This window comes from Microtus oregoni, unplaced genomic scaffold (genome assembly GCF_018167655.1).
Source record: "Microtus oregoni isolate MIOR12 unplaced genomic scaffold, Mior012 000012F_ref0000307, whole genome shotgun sequence".
Classification (NCBI taxonomy): Eukaryota; Metazoa; Chordata; class Mammalia; order Rodentia; family Cricetidae; genus Microtus; species Microtus oregoni.
Genome location: NW_024543071.1, coordinates 18,782,470 through 18,796,049, shown reverse-complemented (window position 1 = coordinate 18,796,049; position 13,580 = coordinate 18,782,470). Strand labels below are relative to the sequence as shown.

The following is a 13,580-nucleotide window of genomic DNA, read 5'->3' as shown; positions in this document are numbered from 1 at the left end:
AACAAAAACGACCCTCTGTGTTCTACAGCATTTCCCTCTTGCTAAAGTGGAAAGCAGAAAAAAGAGGGGGAAATGTCCACGTAAGGCCAAGTGGTGCTTGGGGAGTGCATAGAGATGAACCAGGCTAAGAGAGAGAGAGAGAGAGAGAGAGAGAGAGAGAGAGAGAGAGAGAGAGAGAGAGAGAGGAGGAGGAGGCAGCCTGGGGTAGGGTGGAGGAGGGGTTAGAATCTGATATTGGGGGAGTTTGGAAAGGTTGAGGCCGGTCGGGACCTCCGTTCCTGCAGGCTGGAGTGTGTTGCGGCAGAGTCCAGCCTCTCTCTTCCGCCTCTGGAAGTCCCGGGAGGCGGTGATAGCTTGCACCGAGCTCTAGGCTCTTCTGCAGTGGGAGGGCAGGCAGGAGAGGCGGGGCGCTGGGCGGGGTCGGGACGGGGCTGGGCGGGAGAGGAGCCGGTGACCACGGGCGGGGCTCCTCTCCGGCGGGTGCCGGAGTCTGGGGGCCGCGGCTTCCCCCTCCCCGCCCGCCGAGGCACTGGCCCCTCCTTCCCCCGCCGCCCCCGTACCCGCCGCTGCTGCGCTGTCAACCGGGCCGTTGCTTGCAGGAGCCCTGGCAGCAGGCGATCGGGCGGTGAGGAGCCTAGGGCGCGGCCTCGCCTCCCCGGCCCGGCTCCCGCAGCAGCACCGTGGACAGCACAGACACCCTCTCCGGGACCCTGCTGCCCGCAAAAGCACGCCTCGGGCTTCGGAGATCTCATCAGCACCGAGGACAGCACCCAGGCCCTTGCTGGCCTCGGCCAGCCCACCCGCTCTCCGAGTCAGCACCGCGGACAGCCCCTCGGGACCAGACCTCGAGTCACCTAGGAGTGGTCAACACCCTCTGAAGATGGCCACTGAGGTAGGTTGACAGCACCCTAGCCCGCAGTCAATGCCGCAGGGAATGATTCCCCACTAGGGGCAGACTGGGAGCAAGGAGAAGGCGGAGGCGGGTGGGGGTAGGGGGTGTTTCCCGGGTTCATGGGGGCCAGGTAGGGAGTAGCAGGGCAGAAGAACAGGACTTTGGGTAGTGGTCCCCTCACCTCTGGCATGTCAATCTTGCCCATGCCATCCTGAGCCCTGGAGAGTCCACATGTTACCAATAGCACCAAGTCCCAGCTTAGGTTGGGATTTCCCCTTCTGAACACAGGGTTCTGATTCCCTGGAGGGTTGGAAATCCCTGTACGCTTGTGTAAGGGGAGGGAGGGTGGCCTACTGCTGTTGTTGCTATGCGGCACAGTATTCTGCTTCTAACCCAAAATACTTGACTAAGGAAGACAGACCTTCCTCTATATCCGCATTTCCTTAGGAGGAGGGCATGGACAAAGGCATCCTCAGGCCCAGGACCCAAGTGGTTGGTTTTAAGAACTTCCTGCACCAGCCCCCACTTTTGAGAATCACCATGCCTTGCTTTCCTTCTCTGCTTGAGTTGCTGGTCCCAGAGTGCCCACATTTGCCTGTGTGTGGAGACGGCTGCCTTCTTCACGGTGTGCCTAAGGACCAAGGGACCTGTTAGCTAAGGGCAAACTCTCTTTGCAATGCTTAAGAAATCAGGATTTTTGTCTCTGCTCCTAGGGGTTATCCCTCTCCCTCATTTTGTGCTAGAGATGTGAGCTCTTTGCACATGCTAAAGCTGACATATGGAAAGAAGGATCATTGGCTTGGTCCTCACACAGATGCTAATAGCGGAGCTGAAAGTTTCTCTGAATTTTCAGAGTGTAACACCGCACACTGGGTCTCCCCAGTTCTGCTACTGTCTTCTTTTGTGGTGTCTCCCCATTCCCAGCCTAGCTGGAATGCTGCCAAGGAGGAAATCAAAGGCCTGTGGATGATCCTGTGCAGTGCCTCTGGGCTTCCTGGTGAGTGGCGAGGTAGCTGTCCCAAGTGCTGTTGCCATTATTCCACTGAGTCTCCCGCTGTTGCTTGGCTTTGTTTGCATTCTGATGTTATACAGGTTAGCTAGGAGGGACTCACGCTCTCCCAGACCCCCATGTGCAGGCCATGTGCAGGCAAGCCTGCCTTCTAGAGGAATGCAGAGTGCTTCAGAAGTAGCACAGAGATGGAGAAAAATGTGAAGGAGCCAAGGGGCTGCTTGCCTCCCAGACAGGCCTGCCGGACTGCAGCAGCAGTTGCTAGTGAGGTCTGATGGATCTGGAGAGGCCAGGCTCTTTTAGTGTCTCTTTCCTACAGGTCTGCCGTGGCCCATTCGTTCTGCCCACAGGTTCAAAGCTCCTGGCTGAGGTCAGGTTTCCAGGAAGCTGTTGGTAGGCTTGATGACTCTCCCCTGGGAGAGGCTTGCTCATAATGCCTCTGTGGATACAGCACTGTGGCACACAGAACGCCTTTGAGTGTTTGAGCAGCTCTGTGAAGTGGGCAAGGATGGTGTTATTATGTGCAATTAGCAGATGAGATGACTGAGGCATGGAAGCTTGCTTCAGCCTGGAGAAGGCGTCAAAGGCTTCAGCTGCCCATTTTACAGATGATGCGACTGCACGCCGAGAAAGTAATTCATCTTGCCTCCTTGACTTTTTTTTTTGCTTTGCAACCAGGATAACATATCCAGTTAGCCAGTATGATGCTTGCTAGAGAAGAGTGCTGGGGTCTTGGGAAGGGGCTTTGAGTTAGGAGCTATGGTATGTCAAGAAGAGCTAGAGCAATGGTTCTCAACATGTGGGTCACAACCCCTTTAAGACCATTGGAAATATCAGACATTTGCATCACGATCCATAACAGAAGCAAAGCTACAGTTATGAAGTGGCAACGAAAATAATGATATGGTTGGGAGTCACCACAGCACTAGGAACTGTGTTAAAGGGTTGCAGCTTTAGGAAGGTTGAGAAGCACTGAGCCAGAGACACTTAGGTTCCCTGACTGGCCTGGCTGGTCATCTTGAGGACAGAGGGACAGAAGAATATTTAGGATGAACGGGAAAAGTTTTCAGTCTCACAGCTCGGTCTTGGCTGGACCCGGCTAGCTGTACTGAGGAAAGAAACTCAGGCTCTGCCAGGGCACAGGGTGTATGGTGTTGGGGCTAGGGTGAGTCATCCCCTAGGCTGTTTTTCACTATTAGGACTGGATTGAGATTACCAGGAAAAACCTGCTGGGGAAAGGAAAACCTCACTTCAAGTTTCCATGGTCATTTCCTTAGCATCCAAAGAGGGAGCTGAGCTCCAGGGGAAGACTCGACAGGAGCGTGTGGGGAGAAATATGGAGAGGAGAAGAGGGGAGGGGAAATGGCTTTACATGGAAATGATCTTTTTTGCTTTCTAATTTCTGTTTAGAAGTTAGCATTAGGGGAGGGATGTGTGTGAGGGGGAGGAAGGTTCTTGAGTGAGGCCCTGACCTCATTTGGAGATCTTTCCTGAGTCCATTTCCTGAGCAACAGGCCTTTGTGAATGTGTGTCTGCCCAGGAAGCAGTCCAAATGGCCAAGAGCAACTGGCAAGTATCTTTTGTTGGAGGGGCTTCTCGAAGTGGGTTTTGGCACATCAGAGATGTTCTAAGTGCACCCAAGTAGCATTACCCAGGCGGGATATGTGGAGGTCTGATCTCTGAGTCACTGGCTTGAGCTTGAGTGTAGTAGGCTGAGAGGAAGGGTGGCCCTGTGCCCAGTTTCCCACCCTCAGGGCCTACCTGGCTGCCAGTGACTCCCAGCCCAGCCCAGTGTTGGATCATCATATAGATCCCATGATTTATGAGCTCACCTCACCTGCACCTTAAGGAATGAGATGGTTTTAAGTGAGGATGGATCTGTGGACCAGCTGGGGCCTCCTGTTTGTCTTGGGCATACCCGACCCAGGAGCTCATTGCTTTCCAGAGATTGCTCCGTACCGGCCCAGCCTGAAGGACTGCCAGGTGTATAGGGACACACTACGTCACCTGCTGTCTACCATCTCTAGTATGTCCTTCAATGGCAGTGGCCAGCTGGCTCTCTGGCACAGGTCAAAAGCTCTCTTATTAGCCACAGGCTGGATCCAGCCCACTGTTTTGCCTTTGGAAATGTTTATGTTCACCACTCCTGATAAGGCTTCTTTGAAGTCAGAGATGGGAGGGGTGATGATTACAGGTTCCAGTTTAGCGTCTTTGAAGAAATGGGGGCCAGAGAAGAGCAGACTTTTCAAGGATCCTGTGGCCCGAGATCAGGCAGATTATCTTCCATAGATGGAGAGGACCAGGAGACGCTTTTTTGCCTACAATCTTACTCTACACCGACTGTGCCAGAGCCTGTGGTATGTGGGCCATGTAGGACTGGCACACCAAGGTGCTTCCATGTGAATGTGTCTCATCTCCTCTATAGACTCCTCACCGCCTGACATACATTCTCCAGGGGCGGAAGCGGATGCCTGGTCACTTGTAGCCATGACAGGCTCTCAGGTTTAGGATACTGCTGTGGGTAGGGAGGGTGCTGGTCCCTCCCACTCCAAGAACTTGAGAGTGAATAAATCAGTCAAGAGGAAATAGGTCTGTATTACGTGAGACAGCACCTAATGTCTTAATAATGGAGGATTACTCCCTTCTCAGTAAAGTCCTGAATGGGAGGCTCCCGATCAAGAGGCAGATGTCCTTCAAGGGGTCATTCAGGGACCCAGGCCCTTTCCTGTTGCAGTCTTCAATACCTGGTTCCTCTGGTTTTGGGAGAAGGGAGGAGTTTCAGGTCTGTATGAGTCAAATAGGATATTCATCAATTTCACTCGCTTTGTGCAGCACGTGCCCACTCCAACTTGCAAGGAGGCCTTGGAAAGAATTTTGTTGTATTCCTAGGAGAAAGAAGTAACAGCCAGTCACTAAGAGACACACTGTCATGGCTCATAGTATCGCCTACATCTATGTATACACAGGTGTATGTGTAGGCTCAGACAAAGGATGTTGCCTCTGGCCGGAAGCCAAGTCCAGGTCAGACTGCTTGAAACATTGTTTCTGCCTTTTTTCCTTGCTCACCACCACCTTTTGTGGTTTAGCACTGTTTTATTTTAGTCCCGAACTATGACAAAAGGAATCCCTTCCAGCGGGTCCCTTAGGCTTACCTACTGCTACAAAAGTGTCAGAATGAGCCTTGCAGAGCTGAACGAATCCATAGCTGGCTCCTGTACTCTGGTTTTGGAAGGGCAGGGAAGGTCACAGTCCTTTTCCTGTCTCATGAAAATGCATTACAGCGAAACCATAACCAGATGGAGCAGAGGCATTGATGAGAGAGTTAGTTATATTACCCAAACATGTTGATTCTTTCAAAATTATCCTAAGATCCTAGTAGATATTAAAAGGGGCATCCCCCCACCCCCCGAGACAGGGTTTCTCTGTGTTTAACAGCTCTTGCTGTCCTGGAACTTGCTCTGTAGACTATGCTGGCCTCGAACTCTTGAACTTGCAGAGATCCAGCTGCCTCTGCCTCCCAAGTGTGGAGATTAAAGGTGTGCATCACCATGCTCAGCTAAAAGGGAACCTTTTCAAAGAAGATCCTGGCTAGTGGAGTCAAGAAATATTAAAACTGGAGGAGCACTTAGATGCTTTTTAATTCATGCCCAAAACTTTGAGATCAAAGCTCCTGCTTGAAGCAAAGTTTACCTTACTTTAGAATAGCCTAGGTAATGTTCTTGGATTGCTTCATTTCTAAGACCTTGAAGACCAATCATCCAGTCCTTCTGTCTTGTCAACCCTTCTCTACTCATCCCTCAGCTTTTTGTTGTCTCCACCTGCAGTCCTTCCTGTTGGCAGAGACCCGTCCTATTTGTGATCTCACCCTTGACTGCAGTACATCTTCATTTCCCACTGATTGTATCTGCTCTGCAAACCAGCTTGCTAAACACTGCCTCAAACCACTGGAGCAGATCACGATCTGCTGTCTTCATTACTCCCTTTCCCAGGGTCACCCTTTCCTCCCCTTTCGACTTCTGGTCAACCTCCCCCATAGGACTCAGTACAGTCTCCAGGAAGCCTCTGTGAATAAGCATTTCTGGGTAACTGTGACTTTGTTTCAGCCATCCATCACGGTCTAATTCATTACACATTTACTCGTCTTCCTCCCTGGAGCCCATAGACAGACTTTTGCTCAGCATCCGGAGAGCCTGGCACTAGCAGGGACTCAATAAATAAGAGTCGAGTGACTGAACGGATTCGGCTTAATTACACAGGACGAACTGGCTGTTTCTTCACTCTGCCTTCAGGGCCTGGTCTCCATGTGGCTCCAGTGCTGGGCGTATTTCACCAATGAGGTGTTTATTCCCAGTGCGAGCAACTGAGGCTGGAGAGGTAGAAGAAGAAAGAGACCTTGTTCTTTTGCAGAATAGAGCCCACTCCCCTCAAGTGCTAGGTCAGATTGTATGGACAGACAAAAGTCATCCCAGTCCTTCTTATCAAGAAAACCTTTTACTTCAGCTTTTGGCCCCAGTTCACTTTACACTGTTACCTCTCGGGAAATAGCCATTCCTGGGTCCTTTTCTGGGGGTAAGAAAACTAATGTGGGTGTTTCCTGACCTTTCAGAACTTGGCCTGGACCTCAGTATCCCTTGGAGTTCACGAACACATAAAGGTTTCCTCTCTTCCACGTGCCTCACTCCCCAGGCTGGAAGGGTCTAAGGTTTCCATATTGGTCGGTGCTGAGTTCTCCAAGGACAGGGCTGGCTGCCATTGCACCTTGCTAGAACTCATTTCTGTTATGATTGATGGCTCTGAGTGTCTCATTTTGGCCCAGCTTTCCTCCTGCTACTTTTGCAGACTGGTGATGACCTCAGACAGCTTCTCATGTAAACTGCACCGGGCCTGATTCTCAAGGCCCCTCATGGAGCCTGGCGTGTGCCGGGATTCATCAATCCCTTCGTATCAGTACAGGGAGACAATGGTCTCCTGAGTGTGTGCCTCCCGCCCATCTCCTCAGGTCCACAATCTCCAGGAGCTCCGGCGAAGCGCATCGCTGGCCACGAAGGTTTTTATCCAGAGAGACTACAGCGACGGTACCACCTGTCAGTTCCAGACCAAGTTCCCCCCAGAGCTGGATAGCCGGGTAAGGACACCTTTTCTAAACACGAGCTCTACTTCCATGGTGGCACGGGGTGTTCTTAGAACGTATTTTTTTCTCTAGTCTTCTGTGACAAACAGTACCACAAATGCATAATTTAGCCACCCTGAATGGAAGAATGATAAATCCACTGCAGTCTTGCATCTCCACACAGAAAATTCTCTGAAAAACAAAACAAAACAAAACAAAACAAAAAAAAACAACTCAGACTTGTTCCAGTCCAGCAGCTCAAATTACCCTTGCATGGGAATCCTCTAGAAAACTTGTTAAACAAATGTAAATTCCCGAGTCCTAGTGTGTTAGACTGGGTGTCAACAGACTTGCTGACTCAGTTGCGGACCTGTGGCTTAGGAATCCCCACTTGTTGACAACTGTCCATAACCTTGGCTTGCACACTAGAATGTTCTGGGCAGCTGAAAAAAATCTCAGTGCACCCCAAAGCACTTTTGTCAGAGTCTCTGGGAGTAGGCATTGTTTTACATCTTAATTTGCAAATTAACTTTTAAGTTAACTAAAAATTATTATTTAAATTATAATTATTCACACTTCAATCTTTAATGAGGAATTCTCAGGTGAGCAAGAATTGAGTGGTCCCTAGATCCTGCTTGGGTAGTAGCTTGCTGTCTAGTGTGGCGTCTCTTCCCACTCTTGACTGGATTGGGGCCACTTATGAGCTTTGGGAAGTGGGGGACAGACAAGGCATCTGCTTGGGAAGGGAGAGTGACAGTAGTGCTTGCTGCTCTGACCTACCCTCCCCTTCCCAGACTGTTTCAGTCCTCACCTCTTGAGGTTGAGATTTGGGTGTAGTGTTGGTTTTAAAAACTGTCCACATGGTGTTAGCGTGCAGTCCGCACCGAGCACTACTGCTAAGCCCTTGTTTCAGAATTGTGCCCTGTGGCTGACAGGGTCAGCACCACCAGAGAACTCAGACACCATGCGAGGTTCCCAGCCTATCTCAGAGCTCCCAAATATGAACGTGTTTTAACCAGATCATTACGTTGCACCACACACACAGCTTCAGAAGCAGAAGTGTCCTTCAGGGCTAGAAACAGGAAGTGACTCACCCAAGTTTTTAGAAGGTACTGGAAGAGCCAGGTGTCTGCCTTCTCTACTTTCCCACTGGCTTCTGATGTTCATACTGACGCAAACGCATCCTTAGCAGGTGTGGATGAAAGTAGATACCATGTGGTCAGCTATGGCAGGGAAGCTTAGAGACGCAGAGGATGAGCTGGGGGCTGCTTTCATCTGTCTTATAAAGAGTGAGGAGGGGGCCTGATGTTCCATCTTCATCTGCTGGTGGCGTCTAAGGTGGTCAGCCAAGGGTTGTGATCGCCTCTCTTCCCGAGGGTGTACAGTCCCTACCAGGGGCTGCCTTAGAGCTGATTTTGGGTTGAAGGATGGCAGAGACCCAGTGCTGCTCTGTGTTGTAGACCAGGCTGATGTGAGGAGGTTTGAAAGGTGGGGCACGGCTGGTCTTTGCTGACTGAATCCCCAAGACCTCTCAGAAAACCATAAGCATCCCATTCTCAAGAAAGCACGTCTGCCCTTTACAGGGAGTTAACAGTGGTAGGGACTGGGAGGTCAGAGGTGAGGCCTCAGGGTTCTCGTGGTCTCAGGGGCAGAGCCATCCTCACCTGTCAGAGAGTGGAGGTGGCAAGAATGCTTTTGGGCTCATGTGAGAGTTCATAAAAGGCTGGTGTGTAGTTCTTAGTGTTTCCTGTTGTTATGGTTACAGGTCAGCTTCCTGTATGCACACATACACACACACAGACAGAGACAGACAGACAGACACACACACACACAGACAGACACACACATAGACATAGACACACACAGACACAGACACACACACACACACAGTCGCTGGTGTTAGTAACTTCTTAGCTGGGAGGAAAAGTGCTCCAGGAGTGGCTCTCCAGAGCTCCCTCTGTCGGTCACAAGCAGCTGGAACACTTTCCAAATCTGGAGATTCTGCTTGTGGGAATTTGTTGTTGAGCTCTGGCACAACCATTACAGTGAGAACTGATGTCACCAGAATACTTGTCTGAGCTTCTGCATGAAACATCCGTGAAAGTGGGTCTCAACCCATAGGATTTTGTGTGTGTGTGTGTGTGTGTGTGTGTGTGTGTGTGGGGTCAGCTGATCTTTTCACAGATGTTGCAAATCAGATATCCTGCACATTAACATTATTCTGAATATTTTAAGGTTTGTAACAGTAGCAACATTGAGGTTATGAAGTAGCAACAAAAATTTTATGGTTGGGGTCACCAGAGCATGAGGACCGTACTAAAGGGTTGTAGAGTTTGGAAGGTGGAGAAAGAACCACTGATCTAGGACATCGTGAGTCTCCTGTTCCCAAGGAAGGCCAACAGTCCTGCTTGTTCCCATCCCATGGATGAGGAAACCCACACAGCACGGGCAAGCCACTACTGCAGGGCCACACATCTAGCTCAGGGGATAAGTCTCAACTGGACTCCTGGGGGTCTCTCCCCTGGGCTCTGTGTGCTCTGCCTGCAGCTTCCTGTTCATGTCCGTTTGCCAGTATTTCAGCACCTCCCACTCATGCGGCACCAGTGCTCTTATCCGTGGCCCGACTGCGATTGTCCCCACTTTGGGGAGGCTAATAGTCTACCTCTCTCCCTCCAGATCGAGAGGCAGCTCTTTGAAGAGACCGTGAAGACCCTCAATGGTTTTTATGCAGAGGCTGAGAAGATTGGGGGCAGCTCCTACCTGGAGGGCTGCCTGGCCTGCGCCACAGCCTACTTCATCTTCCTCTGCATGGAGACGCACTATGAGAAGGTGGTGCTTCCCCATCTCCCCTCCTCCAGCTCCATTGCCACAGACTCATCCTTATGGACCCCTCTTTCTGCAGGTTCTCAAGAAGATCTCCCGTTACATCCAGGAGCAGAATGAGAAGGTCTTTGCGCCTCGAGGGCTCCTGCTCACGGATCCTGTGGAACGTGGGATGAGGGTTGTATCCTTCTGGGATCTTCTGTGTGAGGGCACAGAGCTATCTATGCAGTGGGGCCCTTGAGGATGTTACTAGGAAATAAGAGCCTTGCTAGGGTCCTTCCAGGGTTCCACACATCACTGGTCATAGGTGCCCCTCCCCTTTCAGTTATTGGAGCCGCTTGTGAGTTTCGGGCTTTATAGTTATTGCACTGCATGCAACTAGAGCTTAATATAAGACAGCCAACATGTGAAGGCTTTGAAAACTACAATCTCAGATGATTTTCATCGCATGCCCAGGAGTTGGGCCCATCTTACCCTCGTGTCTGTACCAGGACCAACCCTGAAGGGAAACTGGCTGTCCCTCACCCTCAAGCAGCAGATTGTTAAGTCAGGATTCAAGCCCAGGCTCTCTTATCCTGCAAGGCTGTCTGCTCCTCAGAGAATCTGCAAGACTTCGGTAATCTCATTTAATATTCCGTGTTGAGCCCCACCACCCCCTGAACACAGATGAGAAGAATGAATTCCAGGATGGGGATGCTCCTCTGGGGTGGCTGTCTTAGTGACAGGCTGGCAGGGGCTGGATGACAGTTCTGATGACCCCATTTGGAACCGTTGTTCAGGGGAACAGTGCCCCTTTCAGTAGTCTAGAAACACACATTTGCCCATGCTTTTTTTTCTGCTGGGCCCTTGTGTTGCGCTTAGCACCCAGATACTCCATTAATTTACACAGGAGTCCCAAGGCTCTGTTAGAGTCGCCAGTTTGCAAATGTGAAGGGAGTGGCCTAACTTGGGTGGGCCAGTAGCTATCAGCAAGTGGAACTGCTTGTGTTTAACACCATTTCCCGGCGCACCTGTGACTTGGGATCCCATAATGCATTTCGAGGAAGACCAAACTCGACATGGGATCCCATTGTGCACTCAGCCCCGTGTTCTCTCAGTAAGAGTTAGCTGAGGTTTGGAGAGGATTGGGACTTCAGGCCTTCTGGTCTCTGTTATTGGGCATAGCGGGCTTCAGTTACAGGCCTCATGCTGGGTCTGTACGCCCTTTCCCAATCAACAGCTGGGTGCTCGCAGCTCCTTAACCATCGTCCCAGATCGAGATTTCCATCTATGAGGACCGGTGCAGCAGCGGCAGCTCCAGTAGTGGCAGTAGCAGTGGCAGCGGCAGCAGCAGCGCTGGCGGTGGCGGGGCGGGGGCTCGGTGACTGGCCGAGAGTCCCCGCAGGGAGGTGTATGGCCGGAGCGAGGGGCTGGCAGATCTGCGGAGGCTGCGTTACCAGAGTACCCGCTTCTGAGTCTTTCTCTGGGCCCACCCTGCCTTGTGGAGCGGGAGGGAGGGTGATTACCCGGTGTCCCGTGTTCACAGTCCTTTGCCCGTTGGCAGGATCTTCCCCTTTCTGACCCTGGACTTTACTTTCTCCCATGGGGATGGTCCGGGTCATCAGAGCCAGGCCTTCCTTGGGAAGTCTGAGGGCGGGGGGAGGGGGGAAGCCAGCTTGGATGAACCCTCTCTTCCTGGCCTTCTAACCCCACTCTAAGGAGGACCCGGAGAATCCCCCCTCCCCTGCATGATCCTTCACCCTCAAAGCCCCTGTCTACCTGGATTCTGCTCCCCGGGCTCTAAGGCCCAACACCACCATGGGGCTTGTCAATGATTCCACCTCCTCTTTTGAGATCTGGGGAGATGGGTACCCTGGGAGCTATCCAGCTTCTCCTAGTCGGAGGCTTTCCTGTCCTTCACTCAGAGCAGAAAGTCCTCTCAGCCTTGCCAAGAAGCACCCAACTCCGAGACTTTGCACCCCACCAGGAGCTGGTTATGGGTGTTCTGCCTGGGACTCTGAGGGAGGGGGGTTTCCACTGGGGTATGGTAAAACCCTGTGGATGAACGCAGCTGGACAGCGCCTGAACTCCCGGACTGGAGCCAATTTGTGTATTACGTGTATACTGTGTGCTCAAATGTATGTGAGTTTATGGGTGTGAAGCATGTGCTCGTGTGCGTTATACAAGTGTATGAATGCGGGTGTATGTGTGTGACTGCACAAGTGAGTGTGAGTGGGTGTGTGCACATGTGTGTGTGTGAGAGAGAGAAAGCATGTGTGTAGAGAGAGACCACTCTGTGTGTTCTCTTTGGCTGCTGGGCTAATGATTACCATGTCCTGCCCTGTCCTGTCACACAATGGTCTGCAGCAGGAGGTGGGTCCCTCCTGGACTTCTACAAGTCGGTGTCCTAAAGCTGGGCTGCTGCTGGACTGTTGCTCCTGGCCTTTCTCCCATCTCTGGCTCTATTGTGCACATTCTGATGGAGAAGAGCTGGGATCCTAGGGGAGCAGAGCCAACGTTTGGGTGGTTTTTGGTGCCCTTCTTCCAGCCCCTGTGACATAGTGGGGCCACAGATGCTGCAAATTCAGCCTGCCTAAGTGTCAGAGCCCCGAAGTCCTGCAGGCGAGGCTCCCTGGACATTCAAGGCAGTGTGCCTTGCAAGGGAAGAAGGGCTGACCAGCCAATGGTGCTGTGGCTCTCATGGGGAGCGAGTAAGGGGCATCCTGGGGCCTGAATAGGGACAGGAAACAGGCTGCCTACCTCAGCGGACAGGAGGTGCTAGAACTGGACAGGAGACACCAGCCACTATAGTAGCTTTCTAGAGCAGAGAGGGCCTTGTTCTCTGCTGGCCACAGCAGCAGCGTGTGATGTCAGGAGACTACGCAGAGAGATGGAGAGGGCTGGCCAAGCCCCTGAAGCCTCAGGGAGCCTGAGCCTGCAAGCCCTGGTTCAATGAACCCCTTCTTCCCATGCTTCAGCCCCCATCCCCGGCCCAATTCCTGGCAGAAGCCTGTGCCCTCCCTAACCTGCTGTATGACCTTGGGACACTGACATTGAGAAGGTTGAGAAGAGGCAAAATGAAGACCTTTCGTTTTATTCTTTTTCCAATAAAAAGGACTTGCCAGCTTGAGGCTCCATGCTATTTCCACTAGTCCATGGTGATGGGCTTAGTTCTGCATCCCAGCTCATGCAGAGATGCTTGGCTGAGTGTGTACAGGAGAAAAAGCAGATGACACAGGACTGATGATCTCTCTCTCTCTCTCTCTCTCTCTCTCTCTCTCTCTCTCTCTGGAGCTTGTGGGTCAGTGGGGAGGTGGACATCCTGCCTTTACCACTCCTTAATCCTTGGTGGATTTGTGGCTTTGTCTGGAGACAGTAGGCTCAGATGAAAGCTAAGCCAAAAGTAATTGATCAGTGAGTTAGGTAGGGCCTGTTTCTTGAGATTTTACTCTAGGTCAGGCACAGTCTGGGTCAAATCACATGGGCCATTTGTTACTGAAGGCTAGAATGGACTGGCAGGGTGGCTCAGCTGTTAAAGTACGTGCCACGCAGGCCTGACGACCTAGGTTTGAGCCCTGGAACCCAAGTAAAGGTGGAAGGAGAGAACCAACTCCACAAAATTGTCCTTTGATCTCTACACATGTGCACCATGGAACATGCACAACTCCCCATCATATGCGTACAGTAATTTTAGGGAAAGATTAGAAAGCAGATATTAGAAATTGGCATAGCTCTGTCTTGGAAATCATAAAACTAAGCATTTATTA

General features: G+C 51.5%; 1 protein-coding gene across 1 annotated transcript; it reads left to right on the top strand.

Moving 5' to 3' along the window:
- The first annotated feature begins 421 nt into the window (after positions 1 to 421).
- On the top strand, positions 422 to 12,939 carry Golga7b (golgin A7 family member B). Its single transcript, XM_041660675.1, has 5 exons — positions 422 to 892; positions 6,901 to 7,026; positions 9,688 to 9,840; positions 9,914 to 10,015; positions 11,088 to 12,939. Exons 1-5 carry the CDS (start codon positions 881 to 883, stop codon positions 11,196 to 11,198), a joined length of 504 nt encoding a protein of 167 aa, XP_041516609.1. The 5' UTR covers positions 422 to 880; the 3' UTR covers positions 11,199 to 12,939.
- The last annotated feature ends 641 nt before the right edge of the window (positions 12,940 to 13,580 follow it).

Bases quoted from the DNA above. Each gene is read 5' to 3' on its own strand.
- Golga7b (XM_041660675.1), top strand. The intron at 7,027-9,687 runs GTAAGGACACCT...CTCTCCCTCCAG, and splicing joins CCCCAGAGCTGGATAGCCGG to ATCGAGAGGCAGCTCTTTGA. The intron at 9,841-9,913 runs GTGGTGCTTCCC...CTCTTTCTGCAG, and splicing joins TGGAGACGCACTATGAGAAG to GTTCTCAAGAAGATCTCCCG.